A 26,934-nucleotide genomic window follows, 5' to 3' on the forward strand; every position below is an offset into this window, starting at 1 on the left:
CCAGGGTCCTGGGATTAAGTCCTGCATCAGGCTCCTTGCTCAACAGGGAACCCGCTTCTCCCTCTTCCTGCCACTCCCCTTGCTTGTGCACACTTGCTCTCTCTCTCTCTGACAAATAAATAAATCTTTAAAAAAAAATCCCTGCTGGGGCACCTGGATGTCTCAGTCACTTAAGTGTCTGCCTTTGGCTTAAGTCATGATCTTGGGGTACTGGGATCGAGCCCTACATCGGGCTCCTTGCTCAGCGGGGAGCCTGCTTCTCCTCTGTTCCCCGCCTGTGTGCTCTCTCTCTGTCAAATAAATAAAATCTTAAAAAAAAAAAAATCCCTCTGTTTGCTATGATGTCAAAGTTTTCTTCCATAAACAACAAAGTATAAAACTATGTTTTATGTTTTAGCTTTTATGTTTAAGTCAATAGTTCATATTAAGTTAATTTTTGTGTGTGGTGTGAGGTAAGGGTTGAGGTTCATTTTTTTCCCCATGTAGATGTCTAGTTTAAATACCATTTATTGAAAAGACTATCCTTTCCCTGTAGAATGGCCTTGATATCTTCGTTGAAAATCATGTGTATCTTTGCACCAATACTATACAGTCTTGATTACTATAGCTTTGTAACAAGTCTTCTAATTAGTGTAACTTTGCCAATTTTGTTCTTTTTCAAGATTGTTTTTTCTAGTCACAATCTTTGGATTTCCATATAAATTATATTATTCATTTATTTATTTTTTAATCTTAATTTTAGTTTTTTGAGTTATTTCTACCCCCAACATGGGGCTCAAACTCAAAAGCCCAAGATCAAGAGTCAGTTGCTCTACCAACTGAGTCAGCCAGGCACCCTCAATTTCCATATAAATTTTATCTTATTTATTTATGTTTTAAAAGATTTATTTATTTATTAGAGAGAGCATGCTTGCACATGCATGGGGGAGGGGCAGAGGGAGAGGTAGAGAGATTCTTAAGCCAACTTCACGCTGAGCACATAGTCCGACACTGGACTTGATCTCAGGACCCTGAGATCATGACCTGAGCTGAAACAAAGAATGGGATTCTGAACTGACTGTGCCACTCATGCGCCCCTCCATATAAATTTTAGAATCCTCTTGTTAATTGCTACAAAAATGCCTGTTGGGATTTTGATTGGAATTGTGTCGAATCTATAGATCAATTAGGGGAGAATAAATATTTTAAGAGTATTGAGTCTTCTAGTCCATAAGCATGGTATATATTTACTGTTTACATCTTCTTTAATTTCTCTTAGTAATTTTTATAGTTTTCATTGTACAGGTTGCACATGTATCTTGTTAAATTTTATTTCTAATTTTTATGTTTTTTGATGCTATCATAAGTGAAACTGCTTTTTAATTTTATTTTCTAATTTTAATGCTACTTGTATTAAAATTGTCCTAAGTTTTTCATGCTTTGTGATGCTATTGTAAATGGTATCTTTTTTTGTAAATGTATCTTTTAATTTCAGTTTGACTTGTGTATTGTTACTGCATAAAAATACAATTGATTTTTCTAAGTTGAACCATGTATCCTGTGACCTTGCTAAATTCACTTATTAGTTCTAGTAATTGTATATTAGTTTGTTAGGGCTACTATTACATAGTACCACAGACTGGATAGCTTAAGCAATAAAAATTTATTTTCCCACAGTGGAAGCTAGAAGTCTGAGATCAAGGTATTGGAAGGGCTGGTTTCTTCTGAGTCTTCTCTGCTTAGCTTATAGATGGCTCTCTTCTGGTGTCTTCTCATAGTCTTCATGGTGTGTGTGTCTGTGTCCTACTCTCCTCTTTTTATAAGGACACTCATCATATTGGATTAGGGCCCACCTGTAAGACCTCATTTTACCTTACTTAACCACTTTAAAGGCCCTATGTACAAATGTAGTCACATTCTGAGTTACTGGGAGTCAGGACTTGAACATATGAATTTTAGGGAGACATAATTCAACCCATAACAAATTATTTTGTTGTGTACTTAGAATTTTCTTTTTTTAAATTAATTAATTAATTAGACAGAGACGAGAGAGAGGGGGGAGGAGAAGCAGACTCCTTGATGAGCAGAGAGCCTGACATGGGGCTCGGTTCCAGGATCCTGAGATCATGACCTGAGCCGAAGGCAGATGCTTGACCGACTGAGACACCCAGGCACCCCTCCTTAGAATTTTCAATGTAAATAATCATATCATCTATGAATAAAGATAGTTTTACTTCTTCCATTTTAATCTGTGTGCCAATTATTTCTTTTTCTTGACTTACTACGTTGGTCAGGACCTCTAGTATTGTGCTGAATAGAAAAGGTGAGAGGGGACATTCTTTCCTTGTTCTTGATCATGGGGGGAATTATTCAGTCTTTTATTATTAAGTTTAATATAAGCTGTGGTTTTTCACAGATGCCTTTTATGTGGTTGAGGAAATTCCATTCTGTTCCTAGTTTTCTGAGAATTAAAAAAAATCATGCCTGGATGTTAAACTTAGTCAATTGCTTTTTCAATATTATGAGATTTATAATTTTTCATAGTGTAAATATGCTTACATTAATTGGTTTTTTATTGTTAAACCAATCTTGCTCCTTAGATTACCTTAATTGGTCTTTTTTTCTTTTAAGATTTTATTTTTAAGTAGTCTCTATACCCAGTGTGGGGCTCAAACTTACAACCCTGAGATCAAGAGTTGCAGGCTCTACCGACTGAGCCAGCCAGGTGCCCCACCGTATTTGGTTTTGATGTATTATCATTTTTATGTATTGCTGGATTTGATTTACTAGAACTTTGTTAAGGAGTTTTATATCTGTGTTCATGAGAAGTGTTTTGTTTATTTATTTTTTTGTGATGTCTTCATTTGGTTTTGATGTCATTGTAAATTGTGTGATTCAAAGCCAGATGACTAAAATGAGTTGGGAAGCATTCCTTCTTTATTTTCTGAGTTTGTATAGGTTGGTGTAGGTATTATTTGTTCCTTAGGTGTTTAATAGAATTCACCAGTGAAGCCACTTAGATCTGGAGTTTTCTGAGGTGGTTTTGTTTTGTTTGTTTTTTTATTTAAAGATTTTATTTATTTGAGAGAGAGAGAGCACGAGCAGAGGGGAGAGGCAGAGGGAAAGGGAGAAGCAGGCTCCCAGGTGAGCAGGGAGCCCCACATCGGGCTCAGTCCCAGAACCCTGGGATCATGACCTGAGCCAAAGGCAGATGCTTAACGGACTGAGCCAACCAGGCACTCCTCTGAGATGATTTTAAATTATGAATTCAGTTTCTTTGGTCTGATTAGGACTATTCAGATCATCTACTTCTTCTTGAGTGTGCTTTGTCAGTTTGTGTCTTTCAAGGAATTTGTCCATTTTCATCTTGTTTTTGAATTTTACTGGAATAAAGATGCCCATAATATTTTATTATCTCTTTGATGTGTATAATCTCTGTAGTAATATTCCCTCTTTAAAGCTAATATTAGGATTTTTTTTTAAGATTTTATTTATTTATTTGAGAGAGAGAGAGAATGAGAGATAGAGAGCACGAGAGGGAAGAGGGTCAGAGGGAGAAGCAGACTCCCCGCTGAGCAGGGAGCCCGATGTGGGACTCGATCCTGGGACTCCAGGATCATGACCCGAGCCGAAGGCAGCCGCCCAAACAACTGAGCCACCCAGGCGCCCCTAATATTAGGAATTTATGTCATCTCTCTTTTGTTTCTGATCTGTCTGGCTAGAGGTCTGTCAACTGTATTGGTCCTTGAAAAAAAATAACTTTTGGTTCTACTGATTTTTCTCTATTGTTTATCCATTTTCTATTTCATTGGTTTCTAATTTTATCTTTTTTTTTTTTAAGATTTTATTTATTTGACAGAGAGAGAGCAAGAGAGGGAACACAAGCAGGGGGAGTGGGAGAGGGAGAAGCAGGCTTCCCGCTGAGCGGGGACCCCGATGCAGAGCTTGATCCAGGACACTGGGACCATGACCTGAGCCAAAGGTAGACGCCCAACAACTGAGCCACCCAGGCACTTCCCCTAATTTTATCTTTTTTTTTTTTAAAGATTTTATTTATTTATTTGAGAGAGAGAGAATGAGAGATAGAGAGCATGAATGGGAAGAGGGTCAGAGGGAGAAGCAGACTCCCTGCCGAGCAGGGAGCCTGATGTGGGACTCGATCCCGGGACTCCAGGATCATGACCTGAGCCGAAGGCAGTCACTTAACCAACTGAGCCACCCAGGCGCCCTCCCCTAATTTTATCTTTTTTATTACATTTCTTACGCATAGCTTTGGGTTTAATTTGCTTTTTTTTTTGGTTTCTTAATGTAGAAACTTAAATTGTTAATAGAAAACTTTTTTCTTTTCTAGTATAAGCACTTAAATATGTTAATTTCTGGGGTGCCTGGGTGGCTCAGTCGTTAAGCGTCTGCCTTTGGCTCAGGTCATGATCCCAGGGTCCTGGGATCGGGCCCCGCATTGGGCTCCCTGCTTGGGGGGAAGCCTGCTTCTCCTTCTCCTACTCTCCCTGCCTTGTGTTCCCTCTCTCGCTGTCTCTCTGTCAAATAAGTAAATAAAATCTTAAAAAAAAAAAATGTTAATTTCCCTCTACACATTACTCTAGCTGCAACTCCTCAAATTTGATATGTGTACTTTCATTTTCATTTAGTTCAAAGTATTTTCTAATTTCCCGTGTGTTTTTTTATAGTATTTTAGTTAAAATTTTTATTTTGAGATAATTATAAATTCACATAAATTGTAAGCCTTACTTGACCCCTGTGTTACTTACAAGTATGTTGTTTAGTTTTCTACATTTGGGGATTTTCCAGATACCTTTTTTGTTACTGATTTCTAATTTAATTCTCTTGATGAGATAACATACTCTGATTCTGTTCTTTTAAATGCATTTATATCTGTTTTCTGTTCCAGAATATAGTCTGTCTTGATAAATGTTACGTGTACATTTGAAAAGATGTGTATTCTGATGTTTTGGGGTTGATTGTTTTATAAACATTATATATATCATATGTTGTTAGTGATCTTTATGTCTTCTGTATCCTTAGTCATCTTCTATCCTGTTAATTACTGAATGAGGACTGTTGAAATCTCCAACTATGATTATGGATTCATCTATTTCTCCTTTCGGTTCTGTTAATTTTTTTCATATCTTCTTGATGTGTTGATCCTGTTATAATTACGAAATATCCCTTTATATCCCTGACAGTATTCCCTGTTCTGAGATTTACTTTTTCTGATGTCAGTATAGCCGTTCTAGCTTTTGATTAGTATTTACATTGTATATCTATTTCCATTCTTTTACTTTTAGTATATTTGTATTTTTTTTTAAAGATTTTGTTTATTTATTTGACAGAGAGAGAGAGAGAGCAGGAGAGCACAAGCATGGGGAAAGGGAGAAGCAGGTCCCCTGCCGAACAGGGAGCCTGTTGTGGGGCTTGATCCCAGGACCCTGACCCCAGCGAAAGGCAGTCGCTTAACCGCCTGAGCCACCCAAGTGCCCTGCATATTTTATTTTTATATTAAAAATAGTTTTTTAAAAAGTATTTGAGAGAGAGAAAGTGAGAGAGAGCACAAGTGGGAAGGAGAGGGAGCAGCAGGCTCCCCATGAGTAGGGAGCCTGACTCGGGGCTCGATCCCAATACCCTGGGATTATGACCTGAGCCAAAGGCAGACACTTAACAACTGAGCCACCCAGGCGTCCCTTAAAAATAGTTTTCTTAAAGGCAGCATATGGTTAGAATTGTTTTTGTGTTTTAAATCTTTGCCTAATCATTAACTAGAATGATTAGACCGTTTACTTTTTTTGTAAGAGTTTATTTATTTGACACAGAGAGACACAGCGAGAGAGGGAACATAAGCAGGGGGAGTGGGAGAGGGAGAAGCAGGCTTCCCACTGAGCAGGGAGCCCAATTCGGGGCTTGATCCCAGGACCCTGGGATCATGACCCGAGCCGAAGGCAGAAGCTTAATGACTGAGCCACCCAGGTGCCCTTGGACCGTTTACTTTTAATGTAATTATAGATATGGGTGGGTTTAAATCTACCATTTTGCAATTTTTTTTGTTCCACCTTTTCATTGGTCATTTTTTTTCCTACCATTTTTGGATTGAGGGTGTTGAAAATTTTTATTTTATTTATATATATACATATTTTTTTAGCTACTTTTTTTCTTTTAAAGTTTATTTATTTTTTAGTAATCTGCACTCAGTGTGGGGCTCAGACACATGACCCTGAGATCAAGAATTTCAGGCTCTTCTGACTGAGCCATCCAGGAGCCCCAGGTATTTAAAAATGTTAATTTTATCAGCACTGTTGGCTTATTAGCTACACCTGTTTATTTTTTAAGTAAATGCTGTAAGGTTTACAATATATGTCCTTAATTCATCATCTCCAAATAATATCGTACTACTTTATGTATAATGAAGAACCTTACTATATATCATCTGTTTTTTCCCTTCTGTCCTTTGTCTCATTGTCATTAATTTTGCTTCTCTAAGTAAACAACTTCCTGTAAGATTTCTTATAATTCGGGTCTTTTAGAAACACTTTCTCTCAGCTCTTATTTGTCTGAAAAAATACTTAGTTCATTTTCTTTTTTGAAAGGTTATTTTTACTGGTTATAGGATTCTAAGTTGATAAGTTTTTTTCTCAGCGTCATAAAGATATTCCATAGTCTTCTGGTTTACATAGATTCTGATAAGGAATCTGTTGTAATTCTTTGTTTTTCTGTGTGTAAGATGTTTGGCTGCTTTTTTTTTTTTAGTTGGAAATAATTTAAAATTTACAAAAATTATAAAAAGAAATCGTATAAAAAATACCGATATGCTCTAATGCTATGTGACCTATCCCTTATAACATTTCCAATCCAAGTTCCAGGGTAAAGTCAGGAATTGCATTTAATTTTTATGTTTAACTTCTTTTAGCTGAACTTTTCATAGCCTTTTTGACTTTTATGGTTTTTTGTTTTTTTCTTTGACAGAGAGAACACAAGCAGGGGAAGCAGAGGCAGAGGGACAAGCAGGCTCCCTCCTCAGCAGGGAGCCCAATGCAGGGCTCGATCCCAGGACTCTGGGATCAAGACCTGAGCTGAAGGCAGACACTTAACCTAAGTCTGAGCCACCCAGGTGCCCTCCCATGACTTTTATGTTATTGACATACTTGAAGAATACAGTCCCTTCCAACGTTCTTTTAAAAACAGAGCATTCCTTTTTGCATTTGTCTTATGTTTGTGGTTAGCTTGACGTTATACTTTCTCAGAGTATTGCGTAGATGATATTGTGTCCTTATGAGTATATCACATCTGGGGCATAAAATGTTGATCTGTTTTTCCTAAGTGTTGTTACATTCAGTCAAGATGTTGCCCGATTTCTCCTAAGTATAATTATTTTATATCTTGCAACTAATAAAAAGTCTGCAGGGAGATATTCTAAGATCATGCAGATATCCTGCTCGTCATCAACATTTCCCCCAGACCTAGCAGCCATTGATGATTCTTACTTGATCCAGTCTTTACCATGTTGGTTGCAAAATGGTCATTTTCCAACTCTAGCACTTGCTCCACATTTGGTATTCAGCTTTCCACATTCTCATGTAAGCAGGAGACCTTACTTCTCCCTTTCCTTTTTTGGGGGGCACAGAGAGAAAGGGGGGGAAGGGCAGAAGGATTGGGAGAGAAGAGAATCCTAAACAGGCTCCAACTTGGGGCTTGATCTCGCAACCCTGAGATCATGACCTGAGCCGAAGTCAAGAGTCGGATGCTTAACTGACTGAGCCACCCAGGTACCCCTCTCCCTTTACTTTTATTTATTATTGGTATGGTTTAATGAATTTAAATTTTTTCCAAGTGCTTATAATTTACTATTGTGCTTAATTATTTGGCTGCTTAAATTGTCTCACGTTTGGTTAAGGGTCCTGTCAAACTTTTTCTGGGGAGGTGTCTTCCTTGGCCTGTGTGTGTGCCAAGCCCTATATATGGCTGCTTTTGAGGGCTTTAATTTCTCTACGATCTCACTCTTGCTTCCTTTTGGAGCCTTAGCTGTTCTATTTCTCTGCCCATAGTCTCTTGCCGCCACATACATATAAGTCTGCCTTCCCCTGCAGCTCTCTTGCTTCATGAGCAAGAACTCACATTACTTGTGGTGGCCTCCAACCTGATATCCAGACTATGCCACTGTTCCCAGCAGTGCTCCAAGTCAGGCAAGACAGAAACCAGTTCCTACAGCAGCCTCCTAATAAGCCAGAACACTGTAAGCTACTTTCACTCTCTTCAGCCCTCGTGAAGAAGTGGAAATTGAGTGGCTTCCTCCTGACCTGTTGTGCTGCTTTGGGGAAGGGGTCAGGCAACAGATAGAGAGAAATCTTGAAAACTGTTTTGAGCAGCTTCTCTTGGTTAAGGTTAGGCATTTGCTTGGTTGTTACAGCTTCTTAACTAGTTTTTAGAGTTCCCCCAAAGCTACTTTGGTTTGAGTGTTGTTTATTTGGTATTTCTATGGGGGAATGAGGGCCTTGATTTTATTAGTCAGCCATTTTGCTGATGTTGCTCCAAGTTTGGATAATTTTCAGGCATTATTATTTATTTTTCTCTTCTCCTGGAACTCTACACATATATTAGACCAGTTGATACTGTACACAGGTTGCTGAAGTTCTGTTCATTTTGCTTCCATACTTTTTTTTTTCTGTCTGCTTTACTTTGGGTAGTTTCTGTAGTTATATCTTTAAGTTCACTGATTTCTTTTTTTTTAAGTTGCTATCTGTTGTTAATCCCATTCAATGGAATTTTCATTTTTGCTCTTATTTTTTATCTCTCGAAGTTCTATTTATTTATTTTTTTTTTACATCACCCTTTTGTCTCCTTAGTATCTCTATGTTTTCCTTAAAATATTGAGCAAATTTATAATAGCTCTTTTAAGCTAAGTGTCTGCTAATTTCACTAGTGTGATAGCGTTCTATTTCTGTAGTTTGATTTTTTACGTACTTATGGGTCACATTTTTCTGTGTCTTGCATGTATGGTAATTTTTCACTGGATGCTGAATATTGTGAATTTACTTCATTGAGAGCAAATTTTTTTCTCCTTAGAGAGTTTTAAAAAGTTGTCCTGGAAGACAGTTATTTGTGGATCAGCATAATCATTCCAAAGGTTGTTTTTAAGCCCCCTAAGGACAGATGTAGAGTATTTTTTGCTGTAGGTAAAATTTAGCTTCACTACTAAGGTGTATCCTTTCTGGTATTTCTGTTCATTGCTCTGTGTTCAAGAATGGTCTCTCCACTCTGGCTGGTGAGAACTTGAGTGTTTACCTGCTGTTTCTTACCTGGTTTGTGTATTTCACCCTCTACATGTGCAGATTGTTGTTCAGCCAAAGTCTCAAAGAGACTTTATGCAGATTTCTTGAGTCCCTTCCCCCCTTTTTTTACTTAGCTTCCTCCTCTTTAGTGCTTGACCCTGCAGATTTTATTTGCCTTGGCATTCATTCCTGAATTCCACTTTTTGTCACCTAAACTCACTAGGATCACTGGGCTGTGGGTTCCCCACTCTGTGCCACCATCTGGAAATTGTCTCCATTCAGAAAGCCAGGATGGGGCTCGGTTTGCTTTTTCCTCCTAACTTAAGGATCACTGTTCAGGACCATCTGTTTATCTAATGTCTAGAAACATTTGTTTTATATATCTTACCTAGTTTTCTAGTTATTGATAGGAGGACAACTGCTATAGGAGCTAATTTTCCATGGGCAAAAGGAGATATTCTCATATATTTTTAAATTGAGGTATAATTTATATAACATAAAATTCCCATTTTTAAAGTGTATAGTGATAATTTAGTATATTCACTACATTGTACAACCATTGCTCTTATCTAATTCTAGAATATTTCCATTGCCCCCAAAAGTAAACCCCATACCCACTAAGCTGTTACTCCCCATTGCCCCCTTTCCTCAACCCCTGACAACCACTCATTTACTTTCACAGTGGATTTGCCTATTTTGAATATTGTAAATGGAATCATATTATATGTAGCCTTTTGTCTTTGCCATCTTTCACTTACAGTGTTTTCAAGGTTTATCCAGGGTTCATCATGTAACACTACTTCACTTCTTTTTATGGCTGAATAATATTCCATTGTATGGATATACCACATTTTGTTTACACATTAATCACTTGATGAACATTTGGGTTGTTTCCACTTTTGGGCCATTATGAACAGTGCTTCTTATAATTTGTAATATTGTAAATAAGGCTAGGTTTACCTACCTACCTATTTTTATTCACTTATTCAACATTGAGTGATATGTAAAGTAGCAAGTACTTGTTGAGCTCTTGCATTGTGCTAGACGGTGGTCTGAGTGCTTCATGTGTTTATTTTGTTTAGTCTTCAGTCCATCCCTATGTGGTAGGTATTAATATTCCATTTTCCTGATGAAGAAATGGAAATTTAGGGAGGGTAACTTGCCCAAGGTACTACAGTTAGTGGGTGCGACTGTGCTAGGTAGAGTGGATGATACAACTTTGTTTATGACCTAGTAACTGCTCTAATTCATACAATCTAATATAACAAATATATGAGGTTAGTCGTGGTAGTCACTGTGGGAAATTATTTGAATGGAAAAGAATCCTGTTGAAATTGAAGATTTTGGGGGATGCCTGGCTGGTTCAGTTGGTGGAATGTGCAACTCTTGATCTCAGGGTCATGAGTTCGAGTCCCATGTTGGGCATAGAGATTACTTTAAAAATGTATATATTAAAAAAAAAAAAGAAATTGAAGATATTTTGATGGTTGTTTGTTAACCAGTTTCACCTGTCTTTCAACAAGTGTTTTTTTTAAGGTTTTACTTATTTTTTAAAGATTTTTATTTATTTATTTGATAAAGAGAGAGCACAAGCAGTGGGAGTGGCAGGCAGAGAGAGAGGGAGAAACAGACTCTCCACTGAGCAGGGAGCCCGATGCGGGGCTCGATCCCAGGACCCTGCAATCATGACCTGAGCCGAAGGCAGATGCTTAATGACTGAGCCATCCAGGCACCCCTAAGATTTTAAGTAATCTCTACACTCAACATGGGCCTCAAACCTACAACCCTGAGATCAAGAGTTGCATGCTGTATTGACTAAGCCAGCCAGGCACCCCCAGCAAGTGTTTCATTGGGACCTGCCTTTACTAAAATTAGGTAGTAATTTGCACAGTATTTGAAGATTTAAAAAAAGAACAGCAAAGCCTTCCCTGTTGTGCTTGGGTTTTTTCAACTCCAAATCTTATCTTATTCCCTAATTGTTAAAAAGAAGATATCATATGGATCAGATACTATCTAAGAAGGACTTTTGTTCATTAGGGATGTCCATCTTTAGTCCTGAGTCAAGACTGAAGGAAGTGAGACTCTTTATCTTCTTAAAACAATTCATTAATATTAAATTGTTAAATATTAAATAATATTTTTAAAGATTTTATTTTATTTTATTTTTTAAGTAGGCTCCATGCCCAACGTGGGGATCGAACTCATGACCCTGAGATCAAGAATTACATGCTCCATCATTTGAGCCAGCCAGATGCCCCTCTCCCCCCCCATAAATAATATTATTTTTAAAAGATGTATTTATCCTCCTGTATGGCCTATGTCAAACATATCAAGCTCTTTAGGGATCTCTGGGATGAAAGGTACTATTGAAATATTAATTTGTTAGTTTACATTTGTACCCTACCCTATTATATTAGTTTTCTGTTGCTGCATTGTAAATTACCTCGATCTTGATAGCTTAAAACAATATCCATTTATCATCTCACAGTACTGGTAGTTCTGTAGGTTAGAAAACTTGGTGGGCTCAGTTGGGTTCCTTGCTTAGGGTCTCACAGACTGAGATCAAAGTGTTGGCCAAAATGGTCTTTTATCTGTAGGCCCTGGGGAAGAGTCTGCTTCCAAGTTCATTTAGATTATTGGCAGAATTCAGTTCCTTGTGGCTGTAGGCCTGAAGTCCCCATTTCCTTGAAATGTATCCCCTCTAGCTTCTATTAAATTTCTTTTATGCTTCAAATCTCTGACTTCTGCCATCAGCCGGAGAAAACTGCTTTTTTAAAGAGCTCATATGTATAGATCAGGCTCATTTGCGATAATCTCCCTATCTTAAGGGCAACTGTGCCATGTAACATAGTATAATTATAGCAGTGATGTCTCATTACATTCACAGGTTCTACCCCATTATAATTTGTAATATTGTAAAGGAGAAGGGATTATATGAGGGTGAGGATCATTGAAGGTTATTTTTAGAATTCTGCCTACCACAGATATTTAGAAGATTTTATTTGTTTATTTGAGAGAGAGAGAGAGCAGGGGGCTGGAGGCAGAGAGAGAGGGGAGAGAGAACCCAGGCAGACTCCATGCTGAGCGTGGAGCCCAACACAGGGCTCCATCCCACCACTCGAGATCACAACCTGAGCCAAAACTGAGAGTTGGATGCTTAACTGACTGTGCCACCGAGGTGCCCCTTAATTTTCATTTTTTTAAAAAGATTTATTTATTAGAGAGTGTCTGCACACGTGCAGACGGGGGAGGGGCAAAGGGAGAGGGAGAATGAGAATCCCAAGCAATCTTCCTGCTGAGGGTAGAGCCCGATCCAGGGCTCCATCTCACAACCCTGAGATGACCTGAGCCCAAATCAAGAGTCAGATGCTTAGGGGCACCTGGGTGGCTCAGTCGGTTAAGTGTCTGCCTTTGCCTTAGGTCATGATCCCAGGGCTCTGGGATTGAACCCCACATTGGGCTCCCTGGTCAGTGGGGAGTCTGCTTCTCTCTTTCTCTCTCTCTGCCGCTCCCCTAGCTCGTGCTCTCTCTCTCTCTCTCATGGGCTTTCTCTCTCTCTCAAATAAATAAATAAAATCTTAAAAAAAGTTTGACACTTAACTGAGCCACACACGCACCCCCCTTAATTTTCATTTTTATTTGTTTATTTTTTAAAGATTTTATTTATTTGAGAGAGTGTGAGAGAGAGAGAGCGAGCGAGCACTAGTGGGGTGAGGGGCAGAGGGAGAAGCAGACTCTGCTGAGCAGGGGGCCTGACGACACGGGGCTCGATCCCAGGACTCTAGGATCATGACCTAAGCTGAAGACAAATGCTTAACCGTCTAAGCCACCCAGGCGCCCCTAATTTTCATTTTTAAACATTGTTGTGAAGGTCACATTTTTGATACAGCAGATGACCTTTCTACTCCCAGGTCACATCCTATCTTTCCCGCACCCGTCCTTGAACTTTTCTTTTATTCCTTTAAAATAGTTGGCCTCTTTTCTCTCTTTATTTGGTAGCATGCTTGTCCTTGACCTCACCCTTGACTCTCCAAGGAAGTTGTGAATTTACCTTTTAGAAGAGCGTTTTCTGAAATCACCTTCCTTTGTGCTGATTAGTTTTATAAGAAATGTCATTTCACTCCAGACATTATCACTATGATCCCTGTGCTTCAGCTCTCTAAGTCCGAGTATGTAATGTAGGATTTAGCTGCTCACTGACATTGGAAAGGTATTTTCCATCTTTGTGATCTGCAGATAAACTAACTGCGCCTTATTTTTTCCACTCTTTTCTCTCTTACATTAAGATCCAAAGATGTCTCACTGCCTGTGAGTTCAAGAAGTATATTAAAACCCTGTATATCTCTCAGTCATTCTATAGCTGGTAATGCTGCTATAATTCCATTTTATCTCACAGCAGGGTCCAGTAGAAAGCACATCGGTAATGAAAAACAGTAATTCAAAACTGTGTTTGGAGCATTCTGAGGGCTTATAGCAATAGGGGATTGCTCAGGCTGCCTGGAGAACCTGAATAGGTTATAGCTCCAGAAACTACATAATTCTGCTCACATTGTAGTGGGCAGAAATGACTAATGGATCTGGGTTTCCGCTCCTCCCCAGTTGGGATTATTTTTCCATTTAGTATTATTCACTGAAGAAGAAAATTTATATGTAAAACCTTTGGTGTATAACTTAGGATTCTTCATATATAAGGGAGTTGTGGGATTTGTAATTATCTTATGAATTAATTTAGGATGGAGATGGAATAGTTGTCTTTGGTTGTAAGAAAAGTTGTAAATTCCTGAGTTCTGCTTTTGGTTAGGAAAGTAAGAAATGTTTACAAGATTCATATATTGCACCATTTAGATGGAGACCATTGTTATTAACAAATGTTTATGTTTTATTCATTCATTCACTATTAAATGTCTGCCATTTGCCAGGCTATGTATTATGTACTAACAATGGACTCTACTCTTATGGATATCGTACTCTAAGGGGGAAATAGTGTTCTTATGAATACAGTTACAGTACTGTGAGATTAGAGGTGCCATTAGCAGCTACTGCAGTGGGAACTCACAGGAGAGGTTCTCCAGTGGCTGGAAAAGGCTTAAATAAGGGAGGTGACATTTGAGCAGAGTCTCTTTTTTTTTTAAGATTTTATTTATTTATTTGACAGAGAGAGACACAGCGAGAGAGGGAACACAAGCAGGGGGAGTGGGAGAGGGAGAAGCAGGCTTCCTGCTGAGCAGGGAGCCCAATGCGGGGCTCGATCCCAGGACCCTGGGATTATGACCTGAGCCGAAGGCAGATGCTTAACGACTGAGCCACCCAGGCGCCCGGAGCAGTCTTAATGGAAGAACAAAAGCTTGTGCCAAGTTTGCAAGTGGGGGATGAGCATTCTATGTGGGGGAGATCGCACTTGCAAGGTATGGCAGTGTTCTAGTCTGCTGTGTTCAGGAAAGAGTGAGGAGGTTAAGATTGGAGGCTAGAGTGGGTAATGTAGGGAAGAGAGTGGCAAGGTGAATGGAATTCAGGTGGTAAAAGGTCTTGTATGCGTTACGGATTTTGGGTGTATCTTATAGTCAAGAACTAGTAAAGAATTTAAGTATGGACTCGTGTGGTTAACTTAGCATTGTGGAAAAATAATTCTGAAGGCAGCGTGGAGAATGGATTGAGAGTTAAGGAGTGGGGTACCAGAGGCAGATAGCAGTTAGAGACTAGATAGAGTCTGTTGAAAATAAAGACTAGGGATGCCTGGGTGGCTTAGTCGGTTAAGTGGCTGCCTTCAGCTCAGGTCATGATCCCAGCATCCTGGGATTGAGCCCCTCATCAGGCTCCCTGCCCAGTGGGGAGCCTGCTTCTCCCTCCCCCTGCTCCTGCGCTCTCTCTCAAATAAATAAATAAAATCTTAAAAAAAAAAAAGGCTAGATCTGTGGTGTATTCAGGAGGGGATGTACTCCAGAAATATTTCAGAGGTCTTCTCTAAGGTGGGAATAATAATAGTACTCATCTTTACTGTTGATACAAAGAGTGAGTTAATAAATTAAGGTGTTTAAGCTATGTTCGGAGCATGGCACATAGCTAGTGCTGTATATGTGTTAGCTGTTTCTGTAGTAACACCACAGATTACAGTATGGGAAATGAGGGAAAGCATGGCATCCAGAAGAAGTTAAGGGTTTGGCTTGAGGAGGTGGTGTACTGTTAACCCATTACTAATGATCGAGTGATCAGTGTCTGTCTTTGGGAATAAATGTAGGTTGATAGATGGATTGTTAGTTAGTGCTTACAACTAAACTTACAGAGGAATAGTTAAGTTTTTAGAAAAGTTGGTTTAACTCTTCCTTGTTCTCATCAAAGATAAGAGGAATGCATCCTTTAGTGAAGGGGAGATGCTCTTTGCTCCTTTTTCATGGGTATGGATATTTAGACAGTGCATTCTTTTTTTCTGGTCAGTGTAAAATCTGATGTTTGAATATTTGTCCTTTGTTTTTAAGAACTTCCACTTTGCTGTAATTATGTCTGTATAGAATTTATAAGCCAGAAGAATCCAAACTCTGTTTTCTGAAGCTTATTCAACTTAAGATATTTTATTAATAACATATAGAGACTCAAAGTCAGCTTTTGTGAACATTAAGGAATAATAGAAATGACTCAGCAGAGCCTAATTTAGCTCTTGATGGAGCTTTATAAAGGCGAGCAAAGATAGTATTTGCTTAGAGTGGTTCATGGTCATGTAAGAAGCAGGAAGCTGGGGAAGCCTGTATTTATTCCATACTGCTCTGTACCAGAGGCATCACACATGTCTCTTTTAATCATCAGAACAACTTCTAGAGGGAAATGTCCTTTTTATAGATAATGAAATTGAAGTTCCTGAACAATTGAGTAACTCACTTCGGGTCACCCTGCTGATAGGTGGCAGAATTAGAATTTGAACATAGGCCTGTCTGGTTGCAAAGTCAAATGCTCTTCTCACCAGTCTGCCTTGTTCGAATAGGTTACCTATGTGAATGAGATTTATGTCACTTGCCCAGAAGTGATTTCGTGGGATTTGACCATAAAAAAGGAAAGAAAATATAATGAGCATAGGGAAGGCTCCCAAGTTTATTTCCTCTCTTTCTTTGTGTGGAAGATCAGGAAGTGAATTGGTGGATCCCTCACAAATACCTATTTCATACTTAAATTATAGGTTTTGTGGGAGCATGTAAAAAATTTATAGGACCTTTGACTTGGAGGTAAACTAGGCCATTTCCCTTATGTCACAGAGGAGGAAACCAAGGTCGTGAGAAGCGAAATGGCTTGCCTAATTACAGCTGGTTTGTAACAGAGTTGGAATTAAAACCTTAGACCCTGTATTCCCGGTTTAAAGGCCTTTTATAGCTAAATCACAAACCTTTGTTATGCCTGGAGCTCCTAGAAGATGATAATTGTGAATATAATTTGAGGAAGTTTTGGTTTTGTTTTGTTTTGTCTCTGGCTGTCAGCATGTCCTGTCAAGTCAGAGTGCTTCTGGGTGGTACAGGTCTGGGTTAGATGCCTAGATATTCTCGTTAACTCCTGTGTAATGGCACAGAGGCTTCCCTTCTGCTAGCTGACAGCTCTGGCGGGTGCACCTGTGTTACAGCCCATCTGTGCGGAGAGGATGATTGAGTTCTACCTGGGGCTTTAAGGAAGCAGAGAGAATGAATGAATGCTCCATGGTGGGCTAATCCATACTTCTCTCTCCTGGCCTTTTCCCCAAGTTTGGCATTTTTAGATTTCGCTATTCCTTGTTAATTGTTCATGCTGATAGATAGCAGTTCTGGCCCGGTGGAGCCCAAGTGCCGGATTAAAAGTGCAATCAATGAAGGGCCTGTGAGGTTGTGGTAATTGCCAGTGGTAGATCATGGAGCTGCCGTTTGAATGACAGGGGTAAGATTTTGCACCTGGGACTGCTGAGTTCGGATGCGACTTGGAACTCTGAACTGTGGCTTAAGCCTGCACACAAGCTTTCTGGGGAGGTATCTTGTGCATCGTTTTCTCCTTGGATGAGACCTTATTTAACAAATAAAGAAACACCTTAGAGATGACTTAGCCATGAAGAAACACTTTCTTTTTTTTTTCTTCATCTAGACCAAACTGCCCTAGGGAATTCTGTTATTTCACCCTTTGCTGCTTCTTTTTGGGTGGAAAGTCACCACCATTTGAATTTTCAGGCACCAGCCTGGTTGTCCAACCTAATGGAGTGAAATAGTTCTAGTTCCGAGTAATGGTGAACTTGGAGCTGGGCCCAGTGTAATTAAAACCCCGGAGTAAAGAATTTGCTGTTGGTCTTTATTCATTTCAGTCAAGAGGCTTGTGGGTGGGAATATAATATATTCCGAGCAAAGAAAAATTGTGGCTCTAGAGATTTATGCCATTGCCTTGAAGATTGTTTGGTTCCACAGTAAATTTAGATAATTTAGTCAAAGAAAAAGCTTTCTTCATAGATGGTATTGCTAAAATTCAGGGTGTTTCTCCATTTATTAAAAGACTGTCCAGTAAGATTATGTATAAATTATATGACTTCCAATACAATTAAAGACTGAAGGCTTATGACTCAAGGTTCTCCAAAAGAATTCAGATTGTGTAGCCTTTAAAGGTATCCCGTCTGTTCTTTTTCCTGCTCTTTTTTGTTCTCTGTGTTGTTTCCCAGTATTCAGTGTTTTCTTGGCAAGTGAAATCAGGTTTACTGAAGTGATAGGCTCTCAAAGAATAAGGTAAGGAAGGAAAAGCTCTAGAGCTTTCTTTTGCTAGGTAGTAAGACAGTAAATTTGTGGATTTTTGTGTTTTTTTAAGATTTTATTTATTTGACAGAGAGAGGTAGCGAGAGCAGGAACACAAGCAGAGGGAGTGAGAGAGGGAGAAGAAGGCTTCCTGCCGAGCAGGGAACCCGATACGGGGCTCGATCCCACGACCCCGGGATCATGACATGAGCTGAAGGCAGATGCTTAACGACTGAGCCACCCAGGCGCCCTAAATTTGTGTTGTTTTAAACCACTAAATTTGTGGTAATTTGTTATAGCAGCAATAGGATACTAATAATTTTAAACTCACAGAAAGGTTGTAAGACTAAGGATAGTACCCTTTAGTCATACTCACCTATTGTTAGTATTTTACTCTGTTTTATCATTCTTCCTCTTGTTTTTCTTTCTTTCTGAACCACTTTAGAATGCGTCCTGTATGTCATGGCCTTTTACTCCAGCGATGTGGGAGCAGTTCAGTTTCCCCATGTCCTTACTGTCTTTTTGATTATAGTCATTCTGATGGGGCATGAAGCAATATCTCATTTTTGTTTTTTTTTTTAAAGATTATTTATTTATTTATTTGAGAGAAAGAATGAGAGAGAGAGAGAGAGAGAGCACATGAGAGGGGGGAGGGTCAGAGGGAGAAGCAGACTCCCTGCTGAGCAGGGAGCCCGATGCGGGACTCGATCCAGGGACTCCAGGATCATGACCTGAGCCGAAGGCAGTCACTTAACCAACTGAGCCACCCAGGTGCCCTCATTTTTGGTTTTGATGTGCATTTCCTTGATGACTAATGATATTGAGCATCTTTTCACATGTTTCTTAGTCATTAGTATATCTTCTTTGGTGAAATGCCTATTCAGGTTCTTTGCTCATTTTTAAATGGAATCATATATCTTTTTATTATTGAATTTTAAGAATTTTTATGTATTTATATTTACTAGATAGATGATTTGTAAGTATTTTTCTCCCAGATAGTTTTCTCTGTGGCTTGTCTTTTCATTTTCTTAATGGAGTCTTTTGAAGTACAAGTTTTTAATTTTGATCAAGTTGAATTCATCCCTTTTTTTTTCTTTTATAGATCATGCTTTTGTGGTGTCACATCAAGGGAAGGCAAATATCACTTTTCAGAGAATTATGAGATTTGCTTTATTCTCCATCTAGTGATCAGATCCATTTATTGTGTGAGCTTTGTTGAAATGTGTGAGGACGTGCCTCTGGGTGACGATCACATTTATTCCATCCTCCTCTAGGCGGCTGTTACTAGTGAGGCAATATAATATTGATCAAAAGTGTAGGCTTGTGGCCTGACTGCTTGGGTTTGAATTTTGGCTTCATCCCTTACTAGCAGTGTTATTTGGGAAAGTGACTTTATTTCTCTGTGCCTCAGCTCAGTTTCCTCATCTGTAAAATGGGGATAATACATCTTTCCTCATAGGCTGTTTGTCTATGTAAAGTGCATAGGAAATGCCTGGAACAGAATAAGGACTAAAAAAATATTAGCTCTTATTACTAGGGGAGCAATTCTCAACTGTAGTTTGGGATGGAGTTGTGCATATTGGAATCATTTGAGGGACTTTTTAACACTTCGCATGCCTTTCTAAAGTGACAGGTTCTGTCATGGGTTAGAGCAACTGGGGTGATAAACATTGCACTTAGCCTTCCTTGAAACATTTAAAGCTGATTGTTCCTTAAAATCACTTTCATTAAGTGAGGCAATTTGGGTTGATGTGTAGAATCACAAAACTCTTCATCAGATATAAAAATAGCTCAAGCTCCATTAACACTTAGAAAATGAATAATCTATTAACTCCCGTTGCCAAGGCAAAAATTAGGCAGTCTTAGGCAAGCCAAGAACAGAACGTAAGCTATCTGTGTTTGATAGATATATTTCTCTGCCTTTGGGGTGGTTTATTAGCCCAAGAATCAGATTATGGGACCAAAACTTGCAATTCAGAGATAAAATTCCTGCTTTGCTCTTGTTGGAGGAGAAGATTCTCAACTCTTTTTCTTGTCTTCATTTGCAGGATGAATATAATGAAACTTGAGACCTACTTCCTTCAAAAGGGATTCATGATCTGACATGGGGCTAGTATCAGGATATTTATTTTTTTATTTTATTTTATTTTTTAAAGATTTTATTTATTTGAGAGAGAGAGAATGAGAGATAGAGAGCACGAGAGGGAAGAGGGTCAGAGGGAGAAGCAGACTCCCTGCTGAGCAGGAAGCCTGATGTGGGACTCGATCCCGGGACTCCAGGATCATGACCTGAGCCGAAAGCAGTCGCTTAACCAACTGAGCCACCCAGGCGCCCTAGTGTCAGGATATTTAAAGAATTTATACAACTCAACAATAAAAAGATAGAAAATGGGCAAATAATTTGCATAGACATTTCTCCAGAGGAGGTGTCCAGCTAGGACATGAGAAGATATTCAACATCATAGGTCAACAGGGAAATGCAAATCAAAATACAATGAAATACCATTTCATGCCCACTAGGATGGCTATAATAAAATTTTAAAAGGAAAGTAGTAAGTGTTGACAAAGGTGGAGAGAAATAGGAACCCTTGTACAGTGCTGCTAAGAATGTAAAATGATTCAGCTGTTGTGGAAAACAGTTTGGTGGTTCCTCAAAAATTTAAGCATTAGAATTACTATATTAACCCAGCATTAGAATTATTATATTAACCAAGCTGTTCCACTTTTAGGTTTATACTGAAAAGAACTGAAAACATGGTAACACAGAAACTTGTACATGAATGGTTATAGCAGCATTATTCATAATAGCCATAAGATGGAAACAACACAAATGGCCATTAAGGGATGAATGAATAAACAAGTTTGTATGTTATATGTTATATATAAACAATGGAATATAATTCAGCCATAAAAAGTAATGAAGTACCAATACATGGTACAGTTTGGATGAACTTTGAATACATACTGAGTGAAAAAAGCCAGACACAGCAGTCATATATTTTATGATTCCTTTTATTTTTTTTATTTTTTTAAAAGATTTTATTTTATTTTATTTATTTGAGAGAGAGAATGAGATAGAGAGAGCATGAGAGGGGGGAGGGTCAGAGGGAGAAGCAGACTCCCTGCTGAGCAGGGAGCCCGATGTGGGACTCGATCCCGGGACTCCAGGATCATGACCTGAGCCGAAGGCAGTCACTTAACCAACTGAGCCACTCAGCCGCCGCTATGATTCCTTTTATATGCTATATCCAGAATAGGCAAATCCAAAGAGACAAAAAGCAAATTAGAGGTTACCAGGGGATGAGTGATAGGGAATGGGGAATGATTATTTAATGATTATGGAGTGTTTTTATGGGATGCAAAGGTTTTGAAACTAAGGAGGACTGATGGTTGCACAATATTGTGAATACAATAAATACCACTAAATTGTACACTTTAAAATGGTTAATTTTTAAGTGAATTTCATTCAGTTTTTTTAAAAAGGGAGATTTATGAGTATATTTACTATTTTTTTTTAAAAGATTTTATTTATTTGACAGAGAGAGAGAAGGAGCACAAGTAGGCAGAGCAGCAGGCAGAGGGAGAGGGAGAAGCAGGCTCCCCACAGACAAGCAGGCTCCCCACAGAGCAGGGAGCCCAATGCGGGGCTCGATCCCAGGACTCTGGGATCATGATCTGAACCAAAGGCAGCTGCTTAACCAACTGAGCCACCGAGGCTCCCATATATTTACTATTTTTGCTACCCAGAGACAAATGTTTTAAAGTGCAAGGAATAATGAATGACAAAAAAGGATGACTGTATTTGATATGGCAACTCCAATGTCTGGATATCTCTCCAAAGTCATTTTTCACTCATTTCTCTGCTTGGGAGAATTTATTCTTAACACATAATATTTTACCTGCAGTGTCTGCTAAGATAGAAATGGTGTTTTTTATAGAGTATATCGTTCTTTAGGGAATCGTGTAAGAGGCCCAGTTGCTCTGGGCCAGCAAAGTTGATAAAGGAGCAAAAGATATTCTTAGAGCCTACATTTAGATGGCATTCTGTTTCTCTTGGGCATGCCATTCTTTCAGGCTACCAGTTACTTTTTTAAAAAATTTTTTTATTGAGGTAAATTTCATGTAACACAAAACTAACCATTTTAAAGTGGCCTTTTGTGCATTTACAGAGTTGTGCAACTACCAGCTGTGTATTATTCTGAAACATTTTCATCACCCCAAAAGGAAATTCTGTACCCATTAAGCATATCCTTGCCAGCATTTGTTATTTTCTGCTTTTTTGATTATAGCCAGCCTAGTGGATATGAAATGGTACCTTTTTGTGGTTTCGATTTGCATTCTCCTAACGACTAACGAAGTTGAACATCTTCATGTGCTTATTGGCCATTTGTATGTCTTCTTTGGAAAAATGTCTACTCAAGTTCATTTTCTTTCTTTCTTTCTTTCTTTTTTGAGTGTGGGGAGGCAGAGGGAGAGAGAGAATCTTGAGGCTCCATGCTCAGGGTGAAGCCCAAGGTGGGACTCGATCTCATGACCCTGAGATCATGACCTGAGCCAGAATCAAGAGTCAAATGCTTAACTGACTGAGCCACCCAGGCACCCCTCGAGTTCATTTTCTATTTTAAAAATTGGGTTCTTTATTTTCTAGTTGTGCAGTTGTGTTCTTTATATATTATGGATATACACCTTTATCAGATATATGATTTGCAAATATTTCTGTCATTCTGTAGGTTGTGTTTTTACTTTCTTAATAGTGTCATTTGATATACAAAGGTTTTTAATTTAGGTGAAGTTTCATTTATCTGTTTTTGTCTTCTGTTGCCCAGACTGTTGAATTCCTATCTAAGAATCCATGGCCAAGTCCAAGGTCATAAAGATTTTCCCCTAAGAAAACTCTTTCTTCTAAGAGTTTTATGGTTTTAGCTCTTGTATTTAGGTCACTAATCCATTTTGATGTAATTTTTGCATATGGTATGAGGTATGGGTCCAGTTTCATTCTTTTGCAAGTGGTTATTCAGTTGTCCCAGCACCGTTTGTTGAGGAGACTCTTCTTTCTCCATTAAATTGTCTTGTCATCTGGTTGAAAATCAATTGGTCATAGATATGTGGGCTTACCTTTGGACTCTAAATTCTATTCCTGCCATTTACTTTAATGTGGGCTGAGTTTTTTGTTTTTCTCTCTTTGATAACAGGATCATGGGGTTGATAGCACCATTTTCCAGAATCCCAAAAAGCTTCACCTAACCATTGGAATGTTGGTGCTTTTGAGTGAGCAAGAGATCCAGCAGACATGTGAGATGCTACAGCAGTGTAAAGAGGAATTCATTGAGTGAGTAATCTACAGGAATGGGGAAGGGTGGTCACCTTGTACTGGCTTCTCTTTGGTATCACAGACTTGTTTTTGCACTTAGGCAAACTTGTTTTTGTCACATGGCAACAAGGTCTTTTGACTCACCCACTTGTAACACTTAATATTGGACCATTGTCTGAAAGGGTTAAAATGGATTTAAAGCATATATTTACAAATTTTTATGGAAAGACTCTGCCTTAAATTATACTAGTTCAGTTGACAAATTTTGTTAACAGGACATCCCATTATAGGGTATAGGATACTGTACTAGTTTTTTATGCTGGCGAACACATTACTACAAGCTTGGTGGCTTAGAACAGTGAAAATTTATTATCTTATAGTTCTGTGGGGTAGTTGATATGGGCTAAAATCATAGTGTCAGCAGGGTTGTGTTCCTTTCTCGGGGCTCAAAGAAAGAGTTCATTTCCTTGCTTTTAAAGCCCATCTTCTAGAGGCCACACCCACATTCTTTGGCTAGTGACCCCCTTCCTCCGTCTTCAGCAATAGAAGCTGGAATTCCTTCTCTCTGACCCTTCTGTTATCCCATCTTTATCTCTGGCCATTGCAGGGAGGGTTCACTGCCTTTAAGGACTCGTGATTTGATTGAGCCCACCCAGATAATCCAGGATAATCGTTCCATCTCAAAGTCCTTAACCTTAATCACATCTGTAAAAGTCTGTCTGCCATGTAGGGTAGCATATTTACAAATTCCAGAGAATAAGATGTGAGGCTCTCTGAGAGCCATTATTCTGTTACCAGAGTAACTCAAATATTATATAACATGATTCCTTACAAAGGTCTTCATTGTATTTCAAGAAATGCACTTTAATTTTCTTTCTTAAGTACAGGTAGTTTTCTAAGAATGCCAAAAACTGTCTAAGCAGTCTGTTTTAGCTCAGGAAAAACATTGCTCTTCTGGGGTCAGAGTTGTTACTCTTTTTACTATAAAATTTTAATTTACATGTATATCTGACCTAACAGCTTTATTTTAAAGAATCATCCCTTCCCTACCCTTTGCTTCTTTTTCTTAAGATTGATGAAGAATAAGAGAAATTGGAAAACCGACTCAGTTGAAGTGGTTTTTTTTAATTCAGTTATAATATTCAGGTCTCATGCTATTTTAATATGACCTTGTAGAAATGGGTTCCCTAGTTCATTGCATAAGACAAGGTAAAAGGATTGGGGTGCCTGGGTGGCTCAGTTGTTGGGTGTCTGCTTTCAGCTCAGGTCATGATCCCAGGCTCCTGGGATAGAGCCCCACATGAGGCTCCCTGCTCGGCGGGAAGTCTGCTTCTCCCTCTTCCACTCCCCCTGCTTGTGTTCCCTCTCTTGTTGTGTCTCTCTCTGTCAAATAAGTAAATAAGATCTTTAAAAAAAAAAAGACAAGGTAAAAGGATTAGAAATTTTTTCATGTATATGTTGTGTATGAAACTGTGTAACATAATGACTTATACGTGGGCCAGTTCTCCTTTCCCAGTTGTTTTGAAGGCAAGATATTTTTCTTGAGCAAAATCATAAGCTGATTGGGTTTGCAGTCTGCAAAGAATACTTCTTTGTCCTGATCTTTGCTCACTGATGGACATAACTGTTTCTCTCCATCTTAACCTAAAATTCAGAATAATTGGGTGTTTGCAATTAAGTATTTACAACTTCCTTGCCTAAGATAAAACTTTATGCTTTACCTCACAAAGTGGAGCAATGTTACCTGGTTTAAGAGTTAGTCTTGATACCTTATTTCCAGATCACTTTTTGGCTAAATGTAACTGAAAGCAGCTGCATTTTCTTGGCTGCCATTAGGATAATCTTGCTAAGAAGAAATTTAAAGGTAGATAAAATATTGGTTTAGGGAAGTATTTGTTTTTTTACCTATGAAAATCAGGTCACAGGTTTTTAATCACTGAAGCTTTATCCTGAGCTATGGGAGGATTTAGCTGAGTTCCTCCGTTTTATGTCTTTTGGTGCCTTTTGTGACTAAATGCCAAATCTGAGCCCTTTAAGCATGTCAGGGTTGGTGTGCATAGGAAATGAAGAGCAGCCTTAATAGTTCCTAAGAATTTTTGACATGACAGGATGAAAACAGTAATTGTAGTTTCTCAAATTCAGCAAAGCTTTTGAAATAGGACAAAGTTACACTGCCAGAAATCTGCAGTGCAGGCAGAAATTTTTTTGAAGATGCTTTTTTCAAAAAGCTGGAAAGATTTGAAACCAGCAAGTAACGTAAGCCTCTCCAGGCCTCTTCTCCCACCTCCTCTGCCGTGTAAACTTGTTTAAAAAGTACATAGTGCAAAATTAATTTATTAGAATGAGAATCAGAATTGGCTGTTGAGATTGGTTAGAAGTGCCTTGTTTCCGTAAAAGGAAAAAATGTTTCCTAAAGAAAAGTACATGTACACACACACACTTGTGCACGCGAACACACACATGCACACACTTATGTAATAGCCCTGGTGAGTGAAATGTGTCATTTAACTTTTTTCCCTTCCTTATTCTTACTCTTTGATCTCAGCCTTTGTACTTGGTATACTTAGACTGTGAGTAAATAATGGCCTTTCTAATCTGAACCTTTTATGATGTAAAGATTCCAAATTAAAATATAAGAAAGGAAAACACTGAAATTGAACAGACTAATATATAACATGCTGTAGTTGGCTACAGTTAGATGGCTTTTTAAATTGAGGTGTTAAATAAATGGGGCTAGACTCAGATTGAATTAAAACTGTGCTGCTATATAGATATTTTAAAGAAATGGGTAGTTGAATATTTGTTTTAAATTTTGGGATGTTTTTTGAGTTTAAGGAATGTTACCTACCAGAAACAGAACTTTGATTTCAGTTCTTAAGCTAACGGCTCATGTAGCTCTATCGATTTCAAATGAATTATTCAGTGTTCAGTAAATGCTGAAGCTCTAAATGTCTCCCTTGTGACTTTTCTTTGTGTAATGTAGAGCACAAACAGTGCAATGGCTCTGAGTATATAGTCTGACAAATATGCAGTACTTTTAAATTCCAGTATCACTTTTCTCGTACCTAAGTGTCCCCTGTAGGCCTGAGGTAACACCAAATAATAAGGTAAAAAGGGACAAGAGCAAGGACAGAAAAGGAAAATACCCATGGACAAATGTTGCCTCCTGATCATTGCCTCAGATGTCACTTAGTTGAAAAGTATGCTCACTGGTGTCCTAGACAAAGAGCATTTACCAGGCAAACCACCGAATTTCTCTCCCTCTTGGTAAATCCTAGGGAAGGTCAGAAAGAAGAGTTTCTGATCCTACTCGTAAGGCAGGCTTTAGATCTGTTTCATTGTTTTTATTTTTTGTTGTTCTTGGTACTGCATCTCATTCTAAAGATTTGAGGTGGTTCAGGGTGAGGACATAATGCAAAAGCAATGTTAAAGTCGTGGAGCTCAGAAACCATAAAGATGGAATGGGAGAAAATGTTTACCTGAAAACCAAGGAAAGGTTATAATTGTACTTGAGGAATAGAATTTAGTAGTTTTCAAGCCCTGGTATACTTGAACTACCTTCCAGAAAGAAACACATCGATTATTATTAGTTCTTATCTGATAAAAAGGAACATAAGTTTTTAGGAGAGAATCCTTTGCTCTTTCT

At 38.5% G+C, this 26,934-nt stretch overlaps 1 protein-coding gene across 5 annotated transcripts in view; it reads left to right on the top strand.

Annotated features, from left to right (window-relative positions):
* Positions 1-26,934, top strand: part of ASCC1 (activating signal cointegrator 1 complex subunit 1) — a 105,188-nt gene that overhangs the window by 23,249 nt on the left and 55,005 nt on the right. For all 5 annotated transcript variants that reach the window (XM_028109590.2, XM_028109592.2, XM_028109591.2 and 2 more), the window contains exon 6: positions 23,170-23,306. In XM_028109590.2, the coding sequence (XP_027965391.1) occupies positions 23,170-23,306 (137 nt within the window). The remainder of the gene's footprint in view (positions 1-23,169; positions 23,307-26,934) is intronic.

The sequence above is a fragment of the Eumetopias jubatus genome, unplaced genomic scaffold (assembly GCF_037043125.1).
Source record: "Eumetopias jubatus isolate StellerSeaLion01/CBP00866 unplaced genomic scaffold, mEumJub1_p1.0 scaffold_17, whole genome shotgun sequence".
Lineage (NCBI taxonomy): Eukaryota > Metazoa > Chordata > Mammalia > Carnivora > Otariidae > Eumetopias > Eumetopias jubatus.